General features: G+C 33.1%; 1 protein-coding gene across 2 annotated transcripts; it reads right to left on the bottom strand.

Annotated features, from left to right (window-relative positions):
• Positions 1-10922: 10922 nt before the first annotated feature.
• Positions 10923-19265, bottom strand: LOC119641251 (solute carrier family 35 member F5). 2 transcript variants are annotated; one of them, XM_038039828.1, is made up of 10 exons: positions 19005-19265; positions 17073-17375; positions 16857-16997; positions 16739-16792; positions 16442-16675; positions 16191-16373; positions 14199-14349; positions 12237-12396; positions 11923-12174; positions 10923-11198 (listed from the first exon to the last, which is right to left on the bottom strand). In XM_038039828.1, the coding sequence occupies exons 2-10, from the start codon at positions 17160-17162 to the stop codon at positions 11150-11152; spliced, it is 1314 nt and encodes a 437-aa protein (XP_037895756.1). In that variant the 5' UTR covers positions 17163-17375; positions 19005-19265; the 3' UTR covers positions 10923-11149. The 2 variants fall into 2 exon arrangements, with proteins under 2 accessions (XP_037895756.1, XP_037895757.1); XM_038039829.1 differs by lacking the exon at positions 19005-19265 and adding an exon at positions 17693-17952.
• Between the last annotated feature and the right edge of the window lie 1035 nt (positions 19266-20300).

Here is a 20300-nt window from a genome sequence, read left to right as displayed (position 1 = left end):
GGCCTTCACTGAAACTTGGCTAAAATCCGATCTTCATTCGTCAGAACTTTTTCATAATTCTTTCCAAGTCTTTAGAAATGATCGAGTGAATCGCATTGGTGGTGGTGTATTAATTACCATATCTGCGTCAGTCCCGTCCAATTTAATTGAATTTCCCCCTTCTCCTGACATTGAATTTATCGCTATTCGTGCGAATATGCCTGATAAACATATATTTATAACCTGCTCCTATATTCCCCCAAATTCTGATATCTCCATTTACAAGAAACACGCTGCCCTCATTTGCGAAGTGGCCAAGCGATCTAGACCGAGCGATTTGGTCGTGGCATTCAATTTGCCTCAAGTCACTTGGTGTAGCACTGATAATTCTGGCTGTTTGGTTCCTACTTCAACGTCTGATAGGGTTGTTGTGTTCTTTAGTGAATTCTTTGATCATAATTTGGGTCAATATAATCGTACCCCTAATTGTAATGGTAGACTGCTTGATCTCTACTTTGCCAATTTTCCCGAGATTTACGTAAATCGTTGTTCACCTTTTAGTTTACCTGAGGATCCTTATCATCCATCAATATGCATTTCCTTTCATCATATGAATGATGGTTTGTTGAATTGCCTTAATGTGCCAAATCAAACTTTTTTAAATAAATATTATGATTTTCATAAAATCAATATTGTATTACTAAAACATTGTCTTTCACATTTGAGGCTTGATTTCTCAACCGGTAGTATTGAAAGCTTATTGTCATCGTTGTACAATACATTAAATCTAGCTATTGCTGCATCTGTTCCGATCAAGCATTGTCGACCTCGAAGCAGGTGTCCTCCGTGGTTTAATAAGACAATTAAATATCACAAGAATAGAAAAAACTCGCTATTCAAAAAATATTCGAAAAGTGGCTCTGCGCTCGACTATGTCGCTTGATTTAACTCCCTCAACCATCATTACTACTGCAGATACCTTCAGTTCATTAAATCCTCTCTGTTTGCTAATCTTAAATTCTTTTTTAAATTTGTTAACTCTAAAAGAAAAATATCCAAATATCCCTCTCATGTTTCTTTTAATGGCTCTGATTCCTCGGATGATTTTGAAATCTCAAATCTATTTGCTGAGTATTTCCGACGAAACTTTTCGATTGCTAATTTCGATTTATCAGCAAACTACCCATATCCTATAACTAACTCGGTTTCAATACCTAAAGTGGTTATTTCGGAAAATTACGTTTTTAAAGGGTTGAGCTCGCTAAAATATAGTTGTGCGCCTGGACCTGATGGAATTCCATCATGTGTACTTAAATCTTGCGCTGTCGAGTTATGTGGTGTGATCTCAAAGATTTTTAACATGTCCTTGTATTTAGGTGTTTTCCCTTCATGTTGGAAGAGTAGTTTCCTTATTCCTATCCACAAAAGTGGAAGTAGACAATTTGTTGAGAACTACAGAGGCGTAGCCAAGTGAGTGTCTTGCCCAAGTTATTCGAGCGAATTGTGACTCAGCATTTGACCTTTGCCATTAATTCGTATATTTCTTCGCACCAGCACGGCTTTTGGAAAGGGCGATCTACAGTCACCAACTTGTTAGAGTTTACCTGTCATGTTTTCAAGGCTTTTTCTAGTGGCTCTCGCACAGATGTTATTTACACTGATTTAAGCAAAGCATTTGATATGGTTAACTATAGACTACTTATCTTTAAACTCCAAGCCGCTGGAAATGGATAAGCTCTTATCTGCACATTAGATCCCTCAGAGTTTTGTTTTACTCCATTAGCTCGGATGAATTCCCCGTTACGTCTGGCGTACCTCAAGGAAGTCACTTAGGTCCCATTTTATTTAGTTTATACATTAACGATCTCCCATCGGTGGTTAATTCCAGCCAGATCTTAATGTATGCTGATGATGTGAAACTGTTTTCTTCCTTCTCTGTTGAATCGCAATCACATCAGCTTCAAGGTGATTTGGATAATTTTGTTGCATGGTGCTCTTTGAATGTCCTGAAACTAAATCTGAGTAAATGTAAGAAGCTTTCTTTCTCAAGAAGAAAGTCATTCATTACTCAGTATTTCATAGATTCGCATACGTTGGGGGTTGTCGATTCGATCACAGATTTAGGGGTTCTATTTGACCATAGGTTACGTTTCAACTTGCCTATTGAGCCCTCGATAAGCAAAGCTAGGTCCGCGCTTGGTTTTATAAAAAAGTGGTCCAAAGAGCTTGATGATCCTTACATTACAAAAAGGCTGTACATGTGTTTGGTTAGACCTATACTTGAGTATGCCTCTCTTGTGTGGTCTCCTTCATATAGGTGCTACGTAGATTCAATTGAATCTGTTCAAAAGCAATTCTTGCTGTTTGCCCTTAGAAATTTGGGTTGGGATCCAATTGCCTCTCTTCCATCCTATGAAAACAGGTTGCTTCTATTTTCCTTACCGTCGCTGGGGAAACGTAGATTTGTTCTTGGGGTTTCCTTTGTAATCAAAGTAATAAATGGTGCTATTGACACGCCTTCATTACTTGGTGAAATAAGCTTTAATGTCCCTAACCGCTTCTCTAGGCACTTTATCTTGGTTAAGCTTAGTCAGTGTAAATTTAATTATAAGCTGTTTAATCGCTCAGAGTGGTTTGCAAGAACCTAAATGACGTCTACCACTTATTCTCGTTATCGGACTCTTTAAAGTCCATTAAAGCAACATTGCTTAATACGCGCGATATACCTAAGTTGTACTTAAACTAGATTTTAACCTTAAAAAGTCGTTACGATTCGAAAATTAATTATTGTTAATTATTATCGGTTGCCAAGCTTATGCATGTTTGCGATGATTTAGGGGTTCATTTGCAATTTGATCCTGTACCGGTTGTAAGTGTGGCTCTTTTCTTTTTTCTTTTTTTTTTTCTTCTTATTTGTTTTATTATACTTATACTAAATTTTATTATTAATTAATATAAGTTTTGCGTTATGAGCCAATTGAACTCGACTGTTATTTGTTTAGTTGAGTTTCTAGTATAAGCAGAATTAAAATAAATAAATAAATAAATAAATAAACTCTCTCTAAATCAAACTATTTGACCGACAATGCCTTCTAAAGAACTCAAAATAATCGGATGAATTTCCCTTTGTACGTGCATGACTTTCGAACATCGCCACATGGGAGGGGTAGCTTTAACCGATGGATTAATCGAAGCTGGACCGGCAGCTGGATTTGAAGTGGAGGCGCTTGATGTAAAAACTTGGTTTATGTTGCTTTCCAAATTCTTCAAAGGATAAAAGGAACAGAGCGATCATATTGCCAAAAAAGCCAAATTGATTAGATAGTGCGTATATGGGAATGGACTGGCTTGGGCAGAAGCATGTACGCCCAACATTGTATTATCCTGATCGGGTTGTTGTTCTAAATGCTGAGTTTTGATCTGATAATGATGTTGACGCCAAGTAAATATATCCGACCAGTATGGCAGATCATCGGCTATGACAGGTAAATGGCAGACGACATGCTCAACTCGATTCATGATACTTATCAAGAATGTATATACTTTGTCGCCCCTTTCTGCGCGTTGCAAACGTTCTTGTTCTCAATAATTTGTTTAAAAATTGCCTACATCTGAGAATAAGCGTACATGTTTTTTACAATTCTCAATACTTGAAAATGTATTTGTTTAAACTAAGTCTTCACAATGGCTTTCATATCCTGCAAAGAAGTACTACGTGATTGCGAAAGTCCTTGACGTATTTAGCTGGCTTCATCTAATTCAATAATTTGTTGGGCGGCTTGCAAATACTGCAAATGTATATGAGATACAATGTGTGCCAGCCTACGCCACTCTCTTATGCAAAGGCCAAATTACCAAAATCAGTCAATACAGCTATTATCAGATATATATTTACTTTGAGATTTTCCATTTTAGGAGAAAGAACTTACCACAGCGGCAGCGAGGCACAACATTACAGTGCATGGGGTTGCCGATATGCCTGTTAAACCAGAAATTAATCCGCCTACGACCCAAAGTACCTTAAAATGTAAAAACAAAAACAATATTAAAAAAAGGATTCGATTCACCATTGGTGTAAAAAATCATACTCGACGATAGTATGTATGTACAAAGGTAGCCAGTGAAGCAATGCATAGCTAACCAGTTTTGAAAAAAACAAACACAAGGGAAACTCCTACGCCAGGTATGCGCAGAGCGTCTTTTAAGTTAATTGGTCTCTGAATTGAATTTAATTGAGGATAGGGCTCATATAGTAAGTAAGGTGGATATAGGTACAAGCACAGCGAGCTTATATATATATATATAAATAATGATAATATATAGATAATGATAATATATGAAAAGAAATTAAATAATGTAGCTTTTTCAATCATATAATTCGAGTGACCATAAATATGTAACGATATTAATGAAATGATAATAGAATGAAACTAAATCATCTAATGATAATATAATAATTGATTTAAATGAAGTTAAATAGCTTCACAGTTATGACAGTTGGTTTGTGGACTGAACTGACACTTTCGTTCTTTTAGATGTTGCAAGCATTAAAACTATTTTTGCTGTCATCTCGAACTAAGACAAAAAAAATTTAGTAGTAGCAATTCTTATTGATCTGATAAAGCTATATTGATGTTTCGGAAGATAACTTTATACAAATACATGTTCAAGTATTAAAAATTGTAAACAAATGTGGACGCTTATTCTCAGATGTTTGGAATTTTTATACAAATTATTGAGAATCTATTGAGAATCATAGACGCTTATTTTCAGTTGGCAGCAAATTTTTATTTTTTTATTTCATAAAAAATGAAGATCTCTGGAGAAATGAAAGGAAGCTGCTACGACACTGCGAAATTCAATTCAGTCTTTACATTAAGCTCTTTTTCAACTCTGCTTTCCGTTTAAAATACAAAACTAGGCAACGAGATCATACGAGCTTTATGAAATTCATAGAACGCACATTGAATGACTTTTATATAAACCTAGGCTCCGGCAACTCTGGATCTGTAAAAGCGCCATTTACTTCCATTGGATATGTACATATATATATATGTATATATATATATCTATATGTATATGTATATATATATATATATATATGTATATGTATATGTGAAAGCACATATGCATTAAAAAAAAATAGCAGAATTGAAAAGGTTGCCTTTGTCTGTAAAACCATGAAATCCAATAACTTCTCCTAGCAATTCGTTAACATTTTGGTTAAGTTTTCATTTCCTCTGAATCGATGAGTGAGAGATATATTGTGCCTAAGAACGCTTTACCTAATAATGATGAAAAAGATGTTTTGAAAGGAAATTTGTGAAAAAGGAGAAGAAATTTGTCCCGATAGTTCACGAAATGAGTTGTCGTTCCGCTTGCATTATCCATCTTGACTGCCACGTATATAAACATGAAATCGTACTTTGACCATAGATCAAGGATGATCTGGTATTTGCTTTTGAAATCTGGCGAAGCGGTTAATAGCAAACGTTACCAATAGCAATTAATCGACTTGAAACGTTTGGTATTCAAAAAACGAACGAAATTTCAAAAAACTCAATGCAAGCTCAGTGGTTTCCATGACATCCGTGCATCCATCCATCTATACCGGGAAATTGCTGTGCCACATTTTGGAAGCGTTTAACTTGACTGCATCAAAAGTATTCCACGCTGTCAAGGCTGTTTTGTTATCCTTGTAAAAATATGAAATTTTTTCCCATAGGAAATTTGGATTTCGATGAAGCTCCAGATAGCCGCACTTTCATGTGTTCAGCAATTTTTAAGGTGTTTTTATGAAATTTTGATACCCTCACGTGTATTATCACTAGGACCACTTTTTCAACCACCTCCCACATAACGCCCCATTTTGAAAAATCAGTTATACTTGCATGAATACTTGTGTGGTGGACAATATAGTGTTTGTACTTTTGTTTAGAAATTTCATTTTCTCATTTCTTCGCCAACAACAAAAAAAGAGCATTATTATATAATTTGTTATGGGAAAAGTTTTCTTTATTTATTTCCGTAGTTAGACGTTATAATCGTTACTTCTTACTGTTCGTTCCTTTATAAAAAGTTCTTTATTTTTTTTTTTTCAATATTATTAATAACACAAGCTCATCCAAAGATGAATAAGAAAGATTAACTCAGCTGGGACCAAATCTCAGATCCCCACTTATATGTAGAAGCTCGAGGCACTTAAGATTATATTCTTTAAGAAATCGGTTTTTTCTAAACGTGTCAAGGTTCTACGTATTAAGGATCAACGTTGAGAGTCGGGCTATCTCAAGTCCTATTGGGTGTTGCATACATCCCCAAGAAGTTAATATAATACTATACCACAAATGGTGTAAGAAAATTGTATACGGCTGCGACTGAATCTCTCATATCCACCATCTTGATCCTAAAAAAACCGAGAAAAAGAGAGTATTTTTAAAAGACACTGCACAGACGGACAGAAATGGCTTAATCGGTTTAGAATCAGAACATGTACACATTATAGGGTCTATGAAGCTTCCTTTTGGGTGTCCGCCTCCTTCAGTTGGTGGGTATAATAATCTAAAAGTGTAGATCCATTTTATTAACACAATAACGAAGAAGGAAACAAAAAGCAAATTTTGAGAGATTTTTACCAAAAATCGTTTACGTAATAGAGAAAGAAAATAAGTAAAACTCATGAACTATGGGTGTAACATGAATATCATATCTGTTATTTTCATTTTGCTTTTATTATTTTATGCATGGAAATATATTTAAAAATATTTTGAATACATTTTTCTAAAATAATTAATTAATATAAAAATAAATTTAATAATAAAATAAAATTAAGAAAGAATGCAATAAAGTACAAGCTAGTATTACAAGTGTGCGAGTTAGATCTAAACCTGACTCCAATCTCGAACATATATCTTTTAACAGAATTTTTCATCCATCAAAAGTGATCAACACTAGACAGCAAGGGAGCATTTACAAAGCTTAGAATTCCGGAATTAAAGGCGTGTTTTTTTTAGACCAACTAAAAACCAATTAGACCAATTAAAAACAATTTTGTTTTGGAAAAATCAAAAAAATTTATCGAATCAAATTTTCTCCTTTGTAATTTATTGAGTCGATTTGCGTCGTAACGACCGGATGTTGGATTACAAATTCTGGCTGACACAATAAATCGCCAGACTTTTTTACACAAGTAGCGACGACAAGATGTAGCGGACTGTTGCAATAAAGTACTGTTTCATTGGCTGTAACAACAGAATGCCAAAGTTTTTGCCGAGCGAATTAAAACACTTTGTGCTTTGGTTCTTGTACGCAAAATGCAAATTTGTCATCTTGTAAAATGATGGAAGACCCGTTGAATGACTTGATTTAAGACATTTAAGATAATCTTGTCTAAAGGCTTTAACATAATTATTATGGTGAAAATTTTAAATTTTTACAGTGGCTGTTTAAATGATTTGCAGATACGGAGAGGGAGTTAATTCTGTTCTCGATTTGAATTTGAGAAACAAAAAAGCTAACACACACACTGCCGGAGAGTACACAAATAAATTATCATTTTCCTAAGAAGGATATCGCGGAAAAGGTCCAAAATTTCTTTTAAAAAACTTCAGAAATATTATTTGGTGATTGTACGATTACAAACGGGACTAATGTGGTTCTTTGGTGGCTTGGACAATACTTCCATTTAACATGCGGATCGGTTCGAGCGTTTTTTAGTTTGCAGTACAGCGAGCATTAAGAGAGTTGTGACATGTTGAAACATTTGCTTTTGTTTTTTACATCGGCTGCGCGTGGTAAGGGAACAATGTGCTTCGAAAGCGTGTTTACATCATAATCAACAACCTTTGCCTTACAGTACTAGTTTTCCCCCTTTAAGATTTCCATATAAATTGCACAAGTAGATGTGGAAAGACTTAGATTAATACCTATTTCAAGTTAATAGGCTTTTACTTATTGCAGAAGAGTGCCATCCATTTCCAAACTTGATAGTGGATTATCAAATGAGGAGCTGTACACATGGCTTCAAACCTCTGTTGCATATCTTTCGCAAGCGTTTTAACAGTGAATGGCGAAAACTACTCTCAATAATTTGATTCATGAGATTTTCTTATGTGCTTTTCTGAATTCTATAAACAATTTCGGTATAAAAATAACCATTCAACAGGATTTACAAATTTTAGAAAGTTTTATTTAAAAACAAATTCTGACATTCAGGAACTTCATAATCGATTTAGAACGCTATTGACGCTATGAGATAAATCTTTGTTGCAAAATTGGATTAAATCGGCGGCACTCCGGGGTACTGAAATGGTTTGTATTGAGCCCCTCCCTACCCAGAACCCAGAGCTGGGCGCGTTTCTTTGCGAAAGTATCGCTTGGATGTTGAAGTCCAACTGCCTGTTTTCATCTGCTTTTTTTTTATGTGCATGCAATATGTGGATGTAGCCGTACACCAATAATATCTCATGACTGCTGCCGTCTGCTCCTTCCCGTTTTTATATTCCATTAAAAAATTTTGTCGTTCTGACCTTGTTGCCCGCCAATCTGTCGCAAACGACAGCTCTAACTTCTAAGCCAATCTCCTCCTTAAGTTCGATGTTGCCTTCTAGTTCGCCCGCAACACTTTTATGAGTAGTGGTGGGTTTGGCGCTCAGTAGCATATTAAAAGCCATTAACAGGCTTCGGACGGCGAAGACAAGGACTGCAATGTACTCCACCGTATTTCCTTTTGGCGTTAATCTGCACCCGAGCATCCTGTTTTCAGCTCGGTTGTAGACGGTCTTTTTATTTGTGTATACTTCATCGAAGCCGATGACGAAAAGATTATTAGTGTTTCTTCCGTACAGTTTAATAACATGAATCCTTCCCGTCGAGTTTGAAGTAAATACGAAAACTTTGCAATTGAAAGAAAGAATAAGTTTTTAATTTTCCAAAAAATAAGTTGGTTTTTTTGGCGATTGAAAATAATGACATGTTAAAAAGTAGCTACAGCCATAGCAAACCACACGACAATTTCAAAGATGAAACATAAAATATATGGCTTTTTACTCGCATTTGTGTTTTGTCTCTTTTCCTCCTTTATCTGCTTCACTATCCTTCTTTTGTGCAAAATTTGTCAAATCTAGTAAACGGCTGCAGTAACCCTTTCATACTAAGGTAGCTGACAAGGCCGTTATAACACTTATGTAAAAAATGCACGGAATGAATAGGATGTAGAGTCCATTAAAGGGATTATTAAAAGGTCTGTTGAGAGGGTTAATAAAGAGGGAAATTCAGGGAGTGATGTAGAGAGAGGGACGGTGGGCGAGAAATGAGAAAGTGGTTGAGATTGGGAAAGGGTTGCCACGAAGGACAGGCGACTATTTCGCCGATATTCTTTTGACCGTGGCTGCGGGAGATTCTTTGGAACTTGTCCATTTGGCTGTAGCCAAGAATCACACACTCTATTTTACTAGGTTGAAATAAAACCGTGGGGATCGGTGGGAAAAACATGAAGCTCAATAGAATCCCCGAGCAATTAAGCCAAGACATTCTCGAATGAATCTTTCCAATGTTAGAATATATTACAGAAGAAAATTTCACTCATTATTTTTGGTGCGTGCTTCTGTCACAAACATAAATTTCTTTGCAAGTCAGCCTAATTTCAAATTCTAAAAAAGGAATTCAAATCGAATCACGTCTTTTATTCAAATGAAGACGGGAAAGAGGTAAACTGAAATGAAGAACGTGACGTATTATTACGACTCTAAAAATTTGACTAATGTTAAGGTGAAAAATTCACCAGAAGGAGAACTACCATGACACCTAACTACGATATAGGTCATCATTTTTTTTGATATTCCGCTTTTGTCTCGTCTTTTCTGCCGTGCCACAGATTACAGACTTTTATAATCTATCCTATGGTTGAGTTCAGTCAGATGAAATAGCATTAACGAAATCCGCGTTGAAGTTTGAAAATTTTATAATAAGATAAACCACCCAGAGAAATAAAACCTCTTAACAAGATAGATTTTCGATGCAGGATTCTGAACTGAATTGGACGCAAATTTATTACACCTCAACAGAATCGCACATAAGAACAGAATAAACTCTACTGATATTTATAATTACTTTTAGAAAAATTTGGAAATATTTTCGATCGTCCGATTTTTGCACTATCTCTAGAAGGGCATTCATAAATTTAATTTGACTATTAGAATACCATCCGGAATGTGGTTAACTGATTGCATCTTCTTTATTTCGTAGAGTATACAATAAGTAAAATTCAAATCATCTGTATAATATCTATTGTAAACGTTTCCTGTAAAGAGGATGTACTGTGAAGGTATGTATAAGAAGAAATTATTAAATTTTGTGGCATATTAACTATTGAGAAAATTAATTATAAAAATAATAAAGTTGAAAAACGTAAAAAAATATATGAGACCAATAAGCTGCTCAACGCGCCGCGTACTGAAAAGCGGTGTCGTGTACGGAAATGCGCCAAAACGGTGAAAAATCCCCCAAAAGGCAAAATAGTTTCCTATTCTTGCTTGAGAAGTAATCATCATATATATATTAAAAAAAATTATATCTTTTTATTAGTATTTGATAAATGTTTTTTAAAGTAAAGAAAATGAGTGATATAGAAGTACAATAAAATTAAAAACTAATTTATGACATAAAAAAATTCATTTCAATGTCCTGGTCCATCAAGAGAAAATCCCATTTCATTTGTTTTAATCAAGGTTTTATTTATTTAAAAATAAAAAAAAAAAACAAGAATGGCTTATAAATATTAAGAAGAATTAAAAGGAAAAAATTTATTGAAATATATAATATATGTACATATATATATAAAAAAGGGACTAAAGCTCAAATGAAACAGTTTTGTACAATGATCGTGAAAGTGGGTTAAAAAAGGAGAAAATAAAAAAATTAAACTATAATAAAAATAACAATAACTAAATAACATTTAAAACTTGAGACGGAAGAGATCACGTAATTAATTATATTATAGAATATTAAACGAGAAAGAGAAAATAAATTATATAAAATAAAGATTCATTTGATGGTTTAAAATAAGTTGTGCGTTATTTAATGAAAATTAAAATATAAAAACACTAGAATGATTTCTTATAATCTGAGAATTACACTGAGCAATTTTGTGACGTTACTTTCTTCGAAAAATTCAGTCATTGCTTCCTATAAGCGATTCTTGTTGCTCTTCATCATTTATTCTGGCAAATAAGAAAGGAAATATAAATAAACACAAGTAAAAACTTTACAGTGGGACACAGCCCTACAATTAAATACCCTCTTCCACTTCCCTTAATGCAGCCCTTCATGTCACAACTTTTCAAAAGAAGATGGCACGTGGGTAGTAATCGAAAAAGTGCTCCGATTCGCACCGTTTTCAATAGCATTCGTTCTTGAGCCGACACAATAAAATATCTTAAAAATTGCGCCCTAGCGGTTGGACACAAGAAAACAAGGAGGACAGAAAAGCTTTCTGGCCCTTGTGTACATCCACACAAACTTAGTGCACCCCGGTATCACAAGTGGTGTGTGGTACAAAAACAGTGGCACATTTTGTCCTTCTCTAATATTTATAAGATTGTATACTTTGTAAGACCCAATTTTCCAACATCGGGAATCACTGACGTTTATGAGAAAAAAAGGTCGTAACTTTGTATTTCTTCAGGCCGTTCTATATGAATAAATTTAAATTCGCCGATTCATTTCAATATCTCAAAAATTCCGGTCCATCGATTGAACCCTTAAGAACTGGACGGACAGGCGGACAAACAGGCTTAAATTGCAGATTTAAGAATTATTTTTTGAATCGATCGGTATGATAACGCTGGATCTATTTAAAGTTCTTTCAGGTGTTGTGTAAATTTCTTGTAGTAGAAGTGATGTAGGGTTTAATTGTTTGATTTACTTTTGTGTTTTTTTACTTACCTTACTATGCTCGGCTTTTTACAACTAAATAGTTTGCGATAAATTATTTTTAATAAACGCATCAAAGGGTCAGTGTCATCATTACGCATTAAAATGGCCGCTAAAAGCAAAGCCATAAATATGGGTATTGAACCTGCATAAAAAATCGGAGTGTAAGATTTCTTTTTTAAAATGACATCGAATAATATGGATAACGGAATTTGTAAGGACAAGGCTAATGTGCCAATCAATGAAGAAGTTAAAAAACAACCCCTAGAAGTAAAACAAAATTTAATTCCATTTATTATGTTATAAAATCTAAAACATTAACTCACCAAAGCCATAACGCTTCTGATAATACGGTACCAATTAAACCATTTAAAATTAATATTCCAAATTGATTTTGATTCGGTAATTCGAATTTTTCGATTTTTGTAAAATTTAATATGAAAAATATCGGCCACATTAATAATACGTTCCAGAGACCTACAAAACCTGCAAAAATAAAAATTCGTTTCAAAAAAAAGGCAACGCATCAAAAAGAGGTACGCAATGAATTAAAGCTTCAAATCCGGCTTCTAGTACATTTTTAAAATCACTTAAGCAAAAATTTCCATTTCTATATAACAATTCTTAATATGTCTTTGTTAATTAGTGTAGCGTATAGGAAAGTACCGGTTGAATGCAGCAATTGTAGTAATGGGAAAATTTCTGAATATTATACGTGTTTCTTTTTAGAGACGCTTTAGAAGCACTGCTTTAAGGCAATTCTAAACTGTCACAAATTCGTAAAAGTATTATTGAAAAGAAAAAAAAAATTAAACATTGCAGACTTCGTAAGTAAATTTCTCATTCATCTCATTCATTACATTAAAAATTAGTGTAGTCTTTAATAAATTAAATTGTAGAAGAAAAAGAAGGAATTACCCGTGAGTACCCATCTGAGTGCTGAGTGAGATTTACATAAATATCTCTACATTCATGTATGTCGCATGTGTATAGATATCTTTCGTTTTTACAATATTGTTGGAGTAAGTTGAAATTAGCGAGCTATAAAGATATAGTGGAGGTGGAGCGGAAGTTACGTATAGTGGAGAACGCAGTTGAATGTTGGGTGTGTATTCATAAAGCTCAAGTCTCCATTTGCAATTACATCAGGTATCAATTAAACATCAATCCATGCTAACTATAAATATATTGTATAGTATATCATATAGTTAGCGACCGACTTACTTTACTTAATTGTTTTGAATTGGTGTCCTAATATTCTAACGTCTCTTCAAGTGATAGTCTACTATTTAATTATTTACCAACGATCGGTTGCAGTAATTTGAATTAAGAACAATTGAAAATTTCATAAACAAACCCGGATTGGTACGTACAGTTTCCATCTTTTTCTGCGGAATGCGGGGACTACGAGTAATTATGTAAATGTATGGTCCTAACCTATAGCGTCTATTCTTTTACAAAAGATTTGAAAGACTTGAAAATTCCTTTTCAGGTCTAAATTCTTGATGTGATCTCTTTCACTATCTACCCATTACGGAATATAGGCGATCACGTTTTCACATAATATTACTGCCTAAGTTACACTATTCTATTAAATAAGGTCCTCAGGACTTCAGCATTGTATATGCCATGTGCACATGATATTTTTAGAATTCTACGGCAACATCACATCTCAAAGGCTTCCAGTCTGTTCGTTATACTGGATTTTAGTAACGATATCAAATTAAAGGAACTCCCACAAATAACGATTGAAATCATTTTCAATAAATCGCAAATGTGATACTTATTAACGAATGCTTACTAAAAGAACACCACTGATAAAATGAGATCGCATGAAAACTAGCCGATTTGCCAAGAAACTAAACTCTAAAAATGGTAAAACCAAGTACAGTTCCATCATGCAGCTCATCCAGCTGGCGACTAGCGGAGGGATTACGATCAGCGTGGAAATGTCCCAATAAAATGCGTTATTGGTAAACTGCTTGTAAAAGGGGCTATAAGCAAAGTATTTGGAGAAGGCAAAGTCAGTCAAGTGAAAAATGTTGAATAGTAATATAAGAACGGGCAGGATCACAATTAACTTAGTCTTAAAAGGAGTCAGCTAAAAATCTTAAATGCAAAAATGCATTTTACGTAACAATATCTTTACAAAGTGAAATTATTAATTCCTTAAATCCTTACATACATATATATATATAAATTTTTACATTTGTTTACGGAAGAGTATTGTTCAAGGTTTTGTTTTGTTGGCGGATGTAACCTGGAAATAAAAAAAAAATTATATTTACCAAAAAATAAAGGTATATCTAATTTCTCTTCCGTATCGCTTTTTCTTTTCACAAATACCAAGTAGGCAGCATAGAAAAATGCACTGAACAAAGCCAATAGAGCACCACGTGAGAATTTCGTATCATGAATATCGCTAATTGATATGGTTATCTAAAATGAAAAGCAAGAAAAATAAATAAAATTTTGCTTATGTTCAATGCGATAATAATAAGAAAATTCAAGATAAGCACATACTAGGATTTGAACATACAAGCGAAGTTCGCTTTAGTGCCAATCTCGTATATTGACTATAGTATATTAATTTCATTAGTTTTGACAACGATTTTTATTTCAAGACATTTTGAGAAGTTATATTTTCTTATAAGATTTTATTCGATATTACAGGCCCTTCTGTACGAAACTTTTATGATTACTTTAAAAGATTACGTAGTACAATCAATTTTTTTACAAAGTCAAAACGGTCGACTATTATTTTCCTAACCAAAATCTTAATAAAAGAGGCTGAAATAAAAGGCGTTGAAAACTAGAGTCCGACGAGATAAGTTTCGTCATTCTATAGTAAATATGGACGATATCAAATGAAATAACTTAGAGAAAGGAATACGAAAGTTTAAGTATCACCAGTCAATAATAACCGTAGCGAATGTCACATATCGATGCATTTTTCTCTTAATAAACCAATTTATAAGGATATCAAACAAAAAGGTTTGAACAGTGCGATACGATAAGTTGGTTATTACAATTCAATACTAAATACGGCAAGCAACGCGAAGAAGCGATTGTATTTTTCAAATAAAAGATCTTGGAAAATAGAAAGTGCATTGTAATACACTAAAAAGTAAGCAATTAAAAATTTTTGTAAAATAAACTTTTGGATGAAAGGACAAAAGTATGAAATGTAAACTTTTTTATGCATTAACGCATTTAACTTTGGATTGTTTAGAAAGAAGTTGAATTTCTTGCAGATTAAAATCTTAAAATCTTAAGATTTAAGACTGAAATAAGCAAGTACATCGTTCTGACGCGTTTAAATTCTTGATCGTCATAAAAACAATTGTAATGCATCTATCTCCATGAATAGACTATAAAATACGTAAAATCAAGTTTTCCCTAACTAATTTAATTTTCGAGGTACCGATAGCTAAATCAACCAAAACGGACCAATTATATCCTCTTTTTTGTCGACTTGCCGTAGCGGCAAAAGAGAAGACGGTGTTTTGAAATTTGGCACAAACATTCCTTGGCCGATTAAGCTTGTGAAGTTAAAGAAATGACAAGATATGCTTAAATGAATACTCACAATATAGAAGAGAATAACACAACCTCGAAAAAACACCCATCCTTTTTCTCTCTCCCGTAAACATATTAACGAAAACTTGTGGCAGACATGTTCCTCAGGACCGCCTTCATGTGCAACATGTCCAACAATTTTCGAATCGATTTACTGACACGCTCGTAATGAACAATAAAATTTTAATTCCAATTTATTTCCAATTGGTGCTCACTCACTTTGACATATTCCTCATCCAATTACAAATAAATTGGAATGAAGATTTTGAATTTAATTATCGACGTATTAGTAAACCTATCATTACGATTTTTGGGGCGAATATGCCGGTAGTTTTGGGAAAAATTTGAGTAGTGGATTTTCTGGAATATGTTCACGAGATCGAAAGTTACGGAACAAAATACGAAAAATCGTCGACGTTTGTTCAATCAGGATCAGTAAATACTTGTGCTAAATTTCGTTTTCTTATAATCCGTTCAGCGACTCGGCACTAAAAGGATTAAAATAATCTCTTCTGTTACGAAAAAGCTCATGCGAAACGTCGGTATTTCTAGTGTTATATGTTATCGAAATCGAATTGCTTATAGAGCTGCTTAAAAAATGTACATGATACATCACAGATATCACTATCCAAATTAAAGTAATTAATGTGGTACTTATTAAATATAATACTAAAGAGGAGGGAAAGAAAAGAGTAACTTACAACACCACCAATATTCATGATAACGGCTATAATTTTCGTTATTGTAAATTTGTCGCCTGTCGAGGAAGGAAACAATGCCGCCAGTATTAGGGTAAACAGTGATGACGAACAACTTAATAATGTGACTACTGCAGTTTCAGTCATCTCCAACGACACTTGGTATAGATAATTGGCAAAAAACCACTGCAATTATGATTTAAAAATTTGAGAATAAAATTTATGTTGGAGTTAATTCTATATAAATTACTTACTAAAACACAAAAGAGTAATGCAGTTTTAGCAGTTTTATGATGAGATTTCTGACGTCTAATGCGCATACTGGCGGCGTACGAAAGACGAGCCATCAGAGCTTCTGTGGCCTCATGAGCAGACATTTCACGTACTTCAGCCATTTTACTAAAACGCACTGAACGTATACTGGAGTCATCACTTTCTGTTCCCGAAAGAGTGCCATTTGAACGTATCGGTATAAAAGTGGGATCACTCTGTAAATATTTAGTTAATTAATTAATTGAAATTAAAAAGTAACAAAAGCTGGGTATCCCTACCAAAGAGGCATGCGTTGAATAGTAATTTTCATCATCCGTACTTTGATCCATTATCTGGTGGCAAGTTAAGAAAATTTTTTAGTAAGATATTGTAGATTTCTTTAATAAATATACCAACCGAATAATTGGCATTTTGTCTGTCGCAGGACTCCTTCCATGGAGCTATTAGGCCAATTACCATCAAATAAATGGTAAACAGAGAAGTTTTAAAGTATGTACAAAAGAATGGCTTTTCAAAACTTTCATATTCATAAAGAAACTTTAACATGAACGAATAAAGGAAAAATTTGATTAATTTAAAAGTATTTATAGAAACTGTTTGTCACTCGCTAACCTTTGTTAACTCACTGGATGATACCCATATAACATCGACAAGTATTAATATTATTAAACCTAATGTTAATTTTTGGGTTTTATTTAACATTTTTCGACAATTGGGAGGTTTTAGTGCTGTATGTGTGCTTCACGCAACGGCCTTTTGTAAGTGGACTCAATGAAATTATGTTCGCGATTGAAAATTGCGAATTTTATGATTTGTTTTTGGTGGCATTTTAGATTTTTGATATTTGTTATAACTTTGCCGTTAATTAATACCACTCCTGGTATCTTGTATTTTAAATTATCCTCAGATCGATTGCTGTTACAAAAAAAAAAAAAAAATATTTTTTATTTAATCTTGTTTTTTTTTAATTGCCGCTCAAATTAATTATGGGTCGTTCGTAAGCACATTTGCGGCTATTAGGAGCAATTTTATTGATTTTCTCTTGTGGTAAATGTACGATGGAAGCAAACTTAGAATTAGGAACGTGAAACTATTTGTTATTCAAATTCAATACTTTTGCCCATTTTCGTTCTTTTCAAGGCTTAATGGAAAGAAATCTATGCATGTTTATAGAATGGTCTTTAAAATGATTTTTAATGAATATTTAAAGTGTTATCCCTTATACAACATACGCAGCAATAACGAATTTGAAAACTTTTCAAATTACACCACTTTCGTTTGAAAGCATTGAACACCTCAGTTTACATTTGAGCTAAATTTTGAAGACCGAAGCGACCGTTAATTAAAAAAAAAAGGCAAAAATGGCCCACTGAATAACCACCTTTTGTTATGAATAACAAAGGACTTGATTTTAAGCGTTTTTAAAATGCAATAATTCACCTTCAAGTCGTGAATAGGTTTGATGGATAAAGGTAAAATATTGTTTACTCAAAAGACGAAACCCTTGATGGTAATCAATCCTAAAAAATAAGTGTGAGTTTCAATCGCTTTGTGGGGCAGACTACGTTTGATAGACTTATTTATACGACAGGTGTATTATGAGTTCTTATATTATTAGACTTTATAGGTTCATGCTATTAACGCCAAAGGCATTTAGTATTAGTTTTTAATAGCTTTGTATTTGTATTTAAAGAATGTTTAATGAACACCAAATCAATTTTAAATTTAATAGCCTTATAAGTCATTTAAAATCACCACATAAGTCAAAGTACTTATTAGCGACATTATTTAAGCGCGATGACCTTGAAAAGTGATTATGTCTGAAGGATTGCACAAATAATTTCTGCAGCAAATGATAAGCTTTGCCAGCTAGTCTTTGCCAGTTCAAGTGGAGATTTTTATTTATCTATTTTCTGCCCAGTTGAAGCGTTTGCCAAAATACATCTGCGATTTACAATAAAATCAATATTTCTATTTCCATTTAAGACACCCTCGTTTTATATTTTGAGGTTGATTAAGTGAATTTTTCATTTAATTGTAGAAAATACACGAATCATCATTTAGATATTACATCAATTTTATCTTTAATGATGCACGATAAACTGAGTAATGAGGTAGTTACCTTCTACAAAAGAATGAAAGAACAATGACGATTTATTGACTGCACATTGTCCGCACTCTTTTAAGGAAGCAATTAGGGAGAATTTGTTTAATAAATGTCAACGTTTGCAATGTAATAAAACTAACAAATTGTGTGCATATTTTGGAGTCGTTTTTAGACAAACTTTTGTAAGAAAATAAATTAAATAGAACGTAACAAAAAGAATTCTTTCAAATACTCTTCTAAAACAAACAAATATTTTAAATAAATAATTGGGCGGACGGTAGCTGCTAACATCTGTTAGAGTTTAGATGTTGAGTTAGGATGGACCAGTGAGACTTGTGGCTTATCCATATCTGGTGGAGTGTAACGAATTTTTATCACTGATAAAAAAAAAAACAAACAGGAAAACAAGCTCATATAATTTTTTTTTTGTCAGGCACCTTCAAAACTTTTCCGTTCTTCATAACAGCTCACAATTTAGTATTTTTCGCAACTTTTTTTTGCGGTATAGCTCAGTTTTTTGTCAAAAATTTGGTTTTAGAGGTAAACACTATTGTTAATATCTAATATTGAATGCATTTTTTTTTTTAATATGTTACACTTTTACATCAGCAAAATTTAGCAAATTTATTTTGATATTAAACATTTATATTTTTTATGAATTTCTGTAAAAATCTATAGAATAAAAATCTATCTCTTTTTATTCACATTAATCACAGAGATGGCAATAAAATCTTCGGTTGTCGATTTAGTGAATAGCAGAAGAAGAATAAGACATAAAACACATATGTAATTATACAATTGAAACACCTGGTTTTTAAACACATGTTTAAGCAAATTCCTTTTATTAATTTTCAATACGCGTGATTTTATTATTCTTCTTTTCAAAGTAAAAGTGAACTTTCATTATTCTTACATTTATTTCGGGAAAAGAGTGAAAACTAAAACCTTTAATTCTTAATTTTACAAATATATTTTTTTAAGTCAACACAACATTCAAGGGAAGAGACTTGTAACTTTCGAATTTGTTTCATTCACAGGTGTCCCTCTGAAAGGTTGTTGTTCACAATCTCTCTTTTCCTTAGGCTTCGGCATGCTTGGTTTGTGTCCAAAATCCCTCTCTTACACGTTGGAAGATCAAAAATTGTCATACCCTTAAACCTGTGGACTTTTGCCGACGGCTAAATGAGCATAGAGTATTACGTTCTTTCTGCAAAAAGCAGAGAATTCAACGTTGGCTTCGGTTGCCTACCTTTAGATGTAAATTAATGTAAATTTATTTAAAGTTAAAAAAGGAAAGAAAAGCCACAATATGCATTATTTTTTTATAAACGGTTTATATATTTTCACTTTATTTTCACTTTATTTTATTTATTTATATGCTTTATTCACTACTTATCCACTACTACTGTTGTTTGTGTTGTTAAATTGCCACATTGTTTGTTTGCTTGCATAGAATTTCAGCAGATATTTTTTATTGATAAGCAGAGAATTTGGAATAAATTACGAACTTTTGTCGACGGCTTTGCAAATTAGCATAGAGTATTACGTTCTTTCTGTAAATTAGCATAGAGTATTACGTTCGCTCCGTAAATAGCAGAACATTTAGGTACTGTTTTGTTTAATTTGATAATAAAAAAAAATTATGGCGGTCTACTTTTAGGCTAACTTAACAGAAAACAAAGGTCCGACTGTTAAATGCAAAGCCGCCGGCAAAACAAAGAATAGGAAAAGAA

The sequence above is a fragment of the Glossina fuscipes genome, unplaced genomic scaffold, assembly GCF_014805625.2.
Source record: "Glossina fuscipes isolate IAEA_lab_2018 unplaced genomic scaffold, Yale_Gfus_2 147, whole genome shotgun sequence".
Lineage (NCBI taxonomy): Eukaryota > Metazoa > Arthropoda > Insecta > Diptera > Glossinidae > Glossina > Glossina fuscipes.
This window is presented reverse-complemented; position numbering and strand designations above follow the sequence as displayed.

What these genes read in the sequence shown, in the direction of transcription:
- LOC119641251 (XM_038039828.1), bottom strand. Translation starts at nt 17,162, where the DNA reads ATGTTAAATAAAACCCAAAAATTAACATTAGGTTTAATAATATTAATA. An exon ending in GACAAAATGCCAATTATTCG is followed by an intron (nt 16,793 to 16,856) that starts GTTGGTATATTT and finishes ACTTGCCACCAG; the next exon opens with ATAATGGATCAAAGTACGGA. An exon ending in TCAGAAGCGTTATGGCTTTG is followed by an intron (nt 12,175 to 12,236) that starts GTGAGTTAATGT and finishes TTTTACTTCTAG; the next exon opens with GGGTTGTTTTTTAACTTCTT.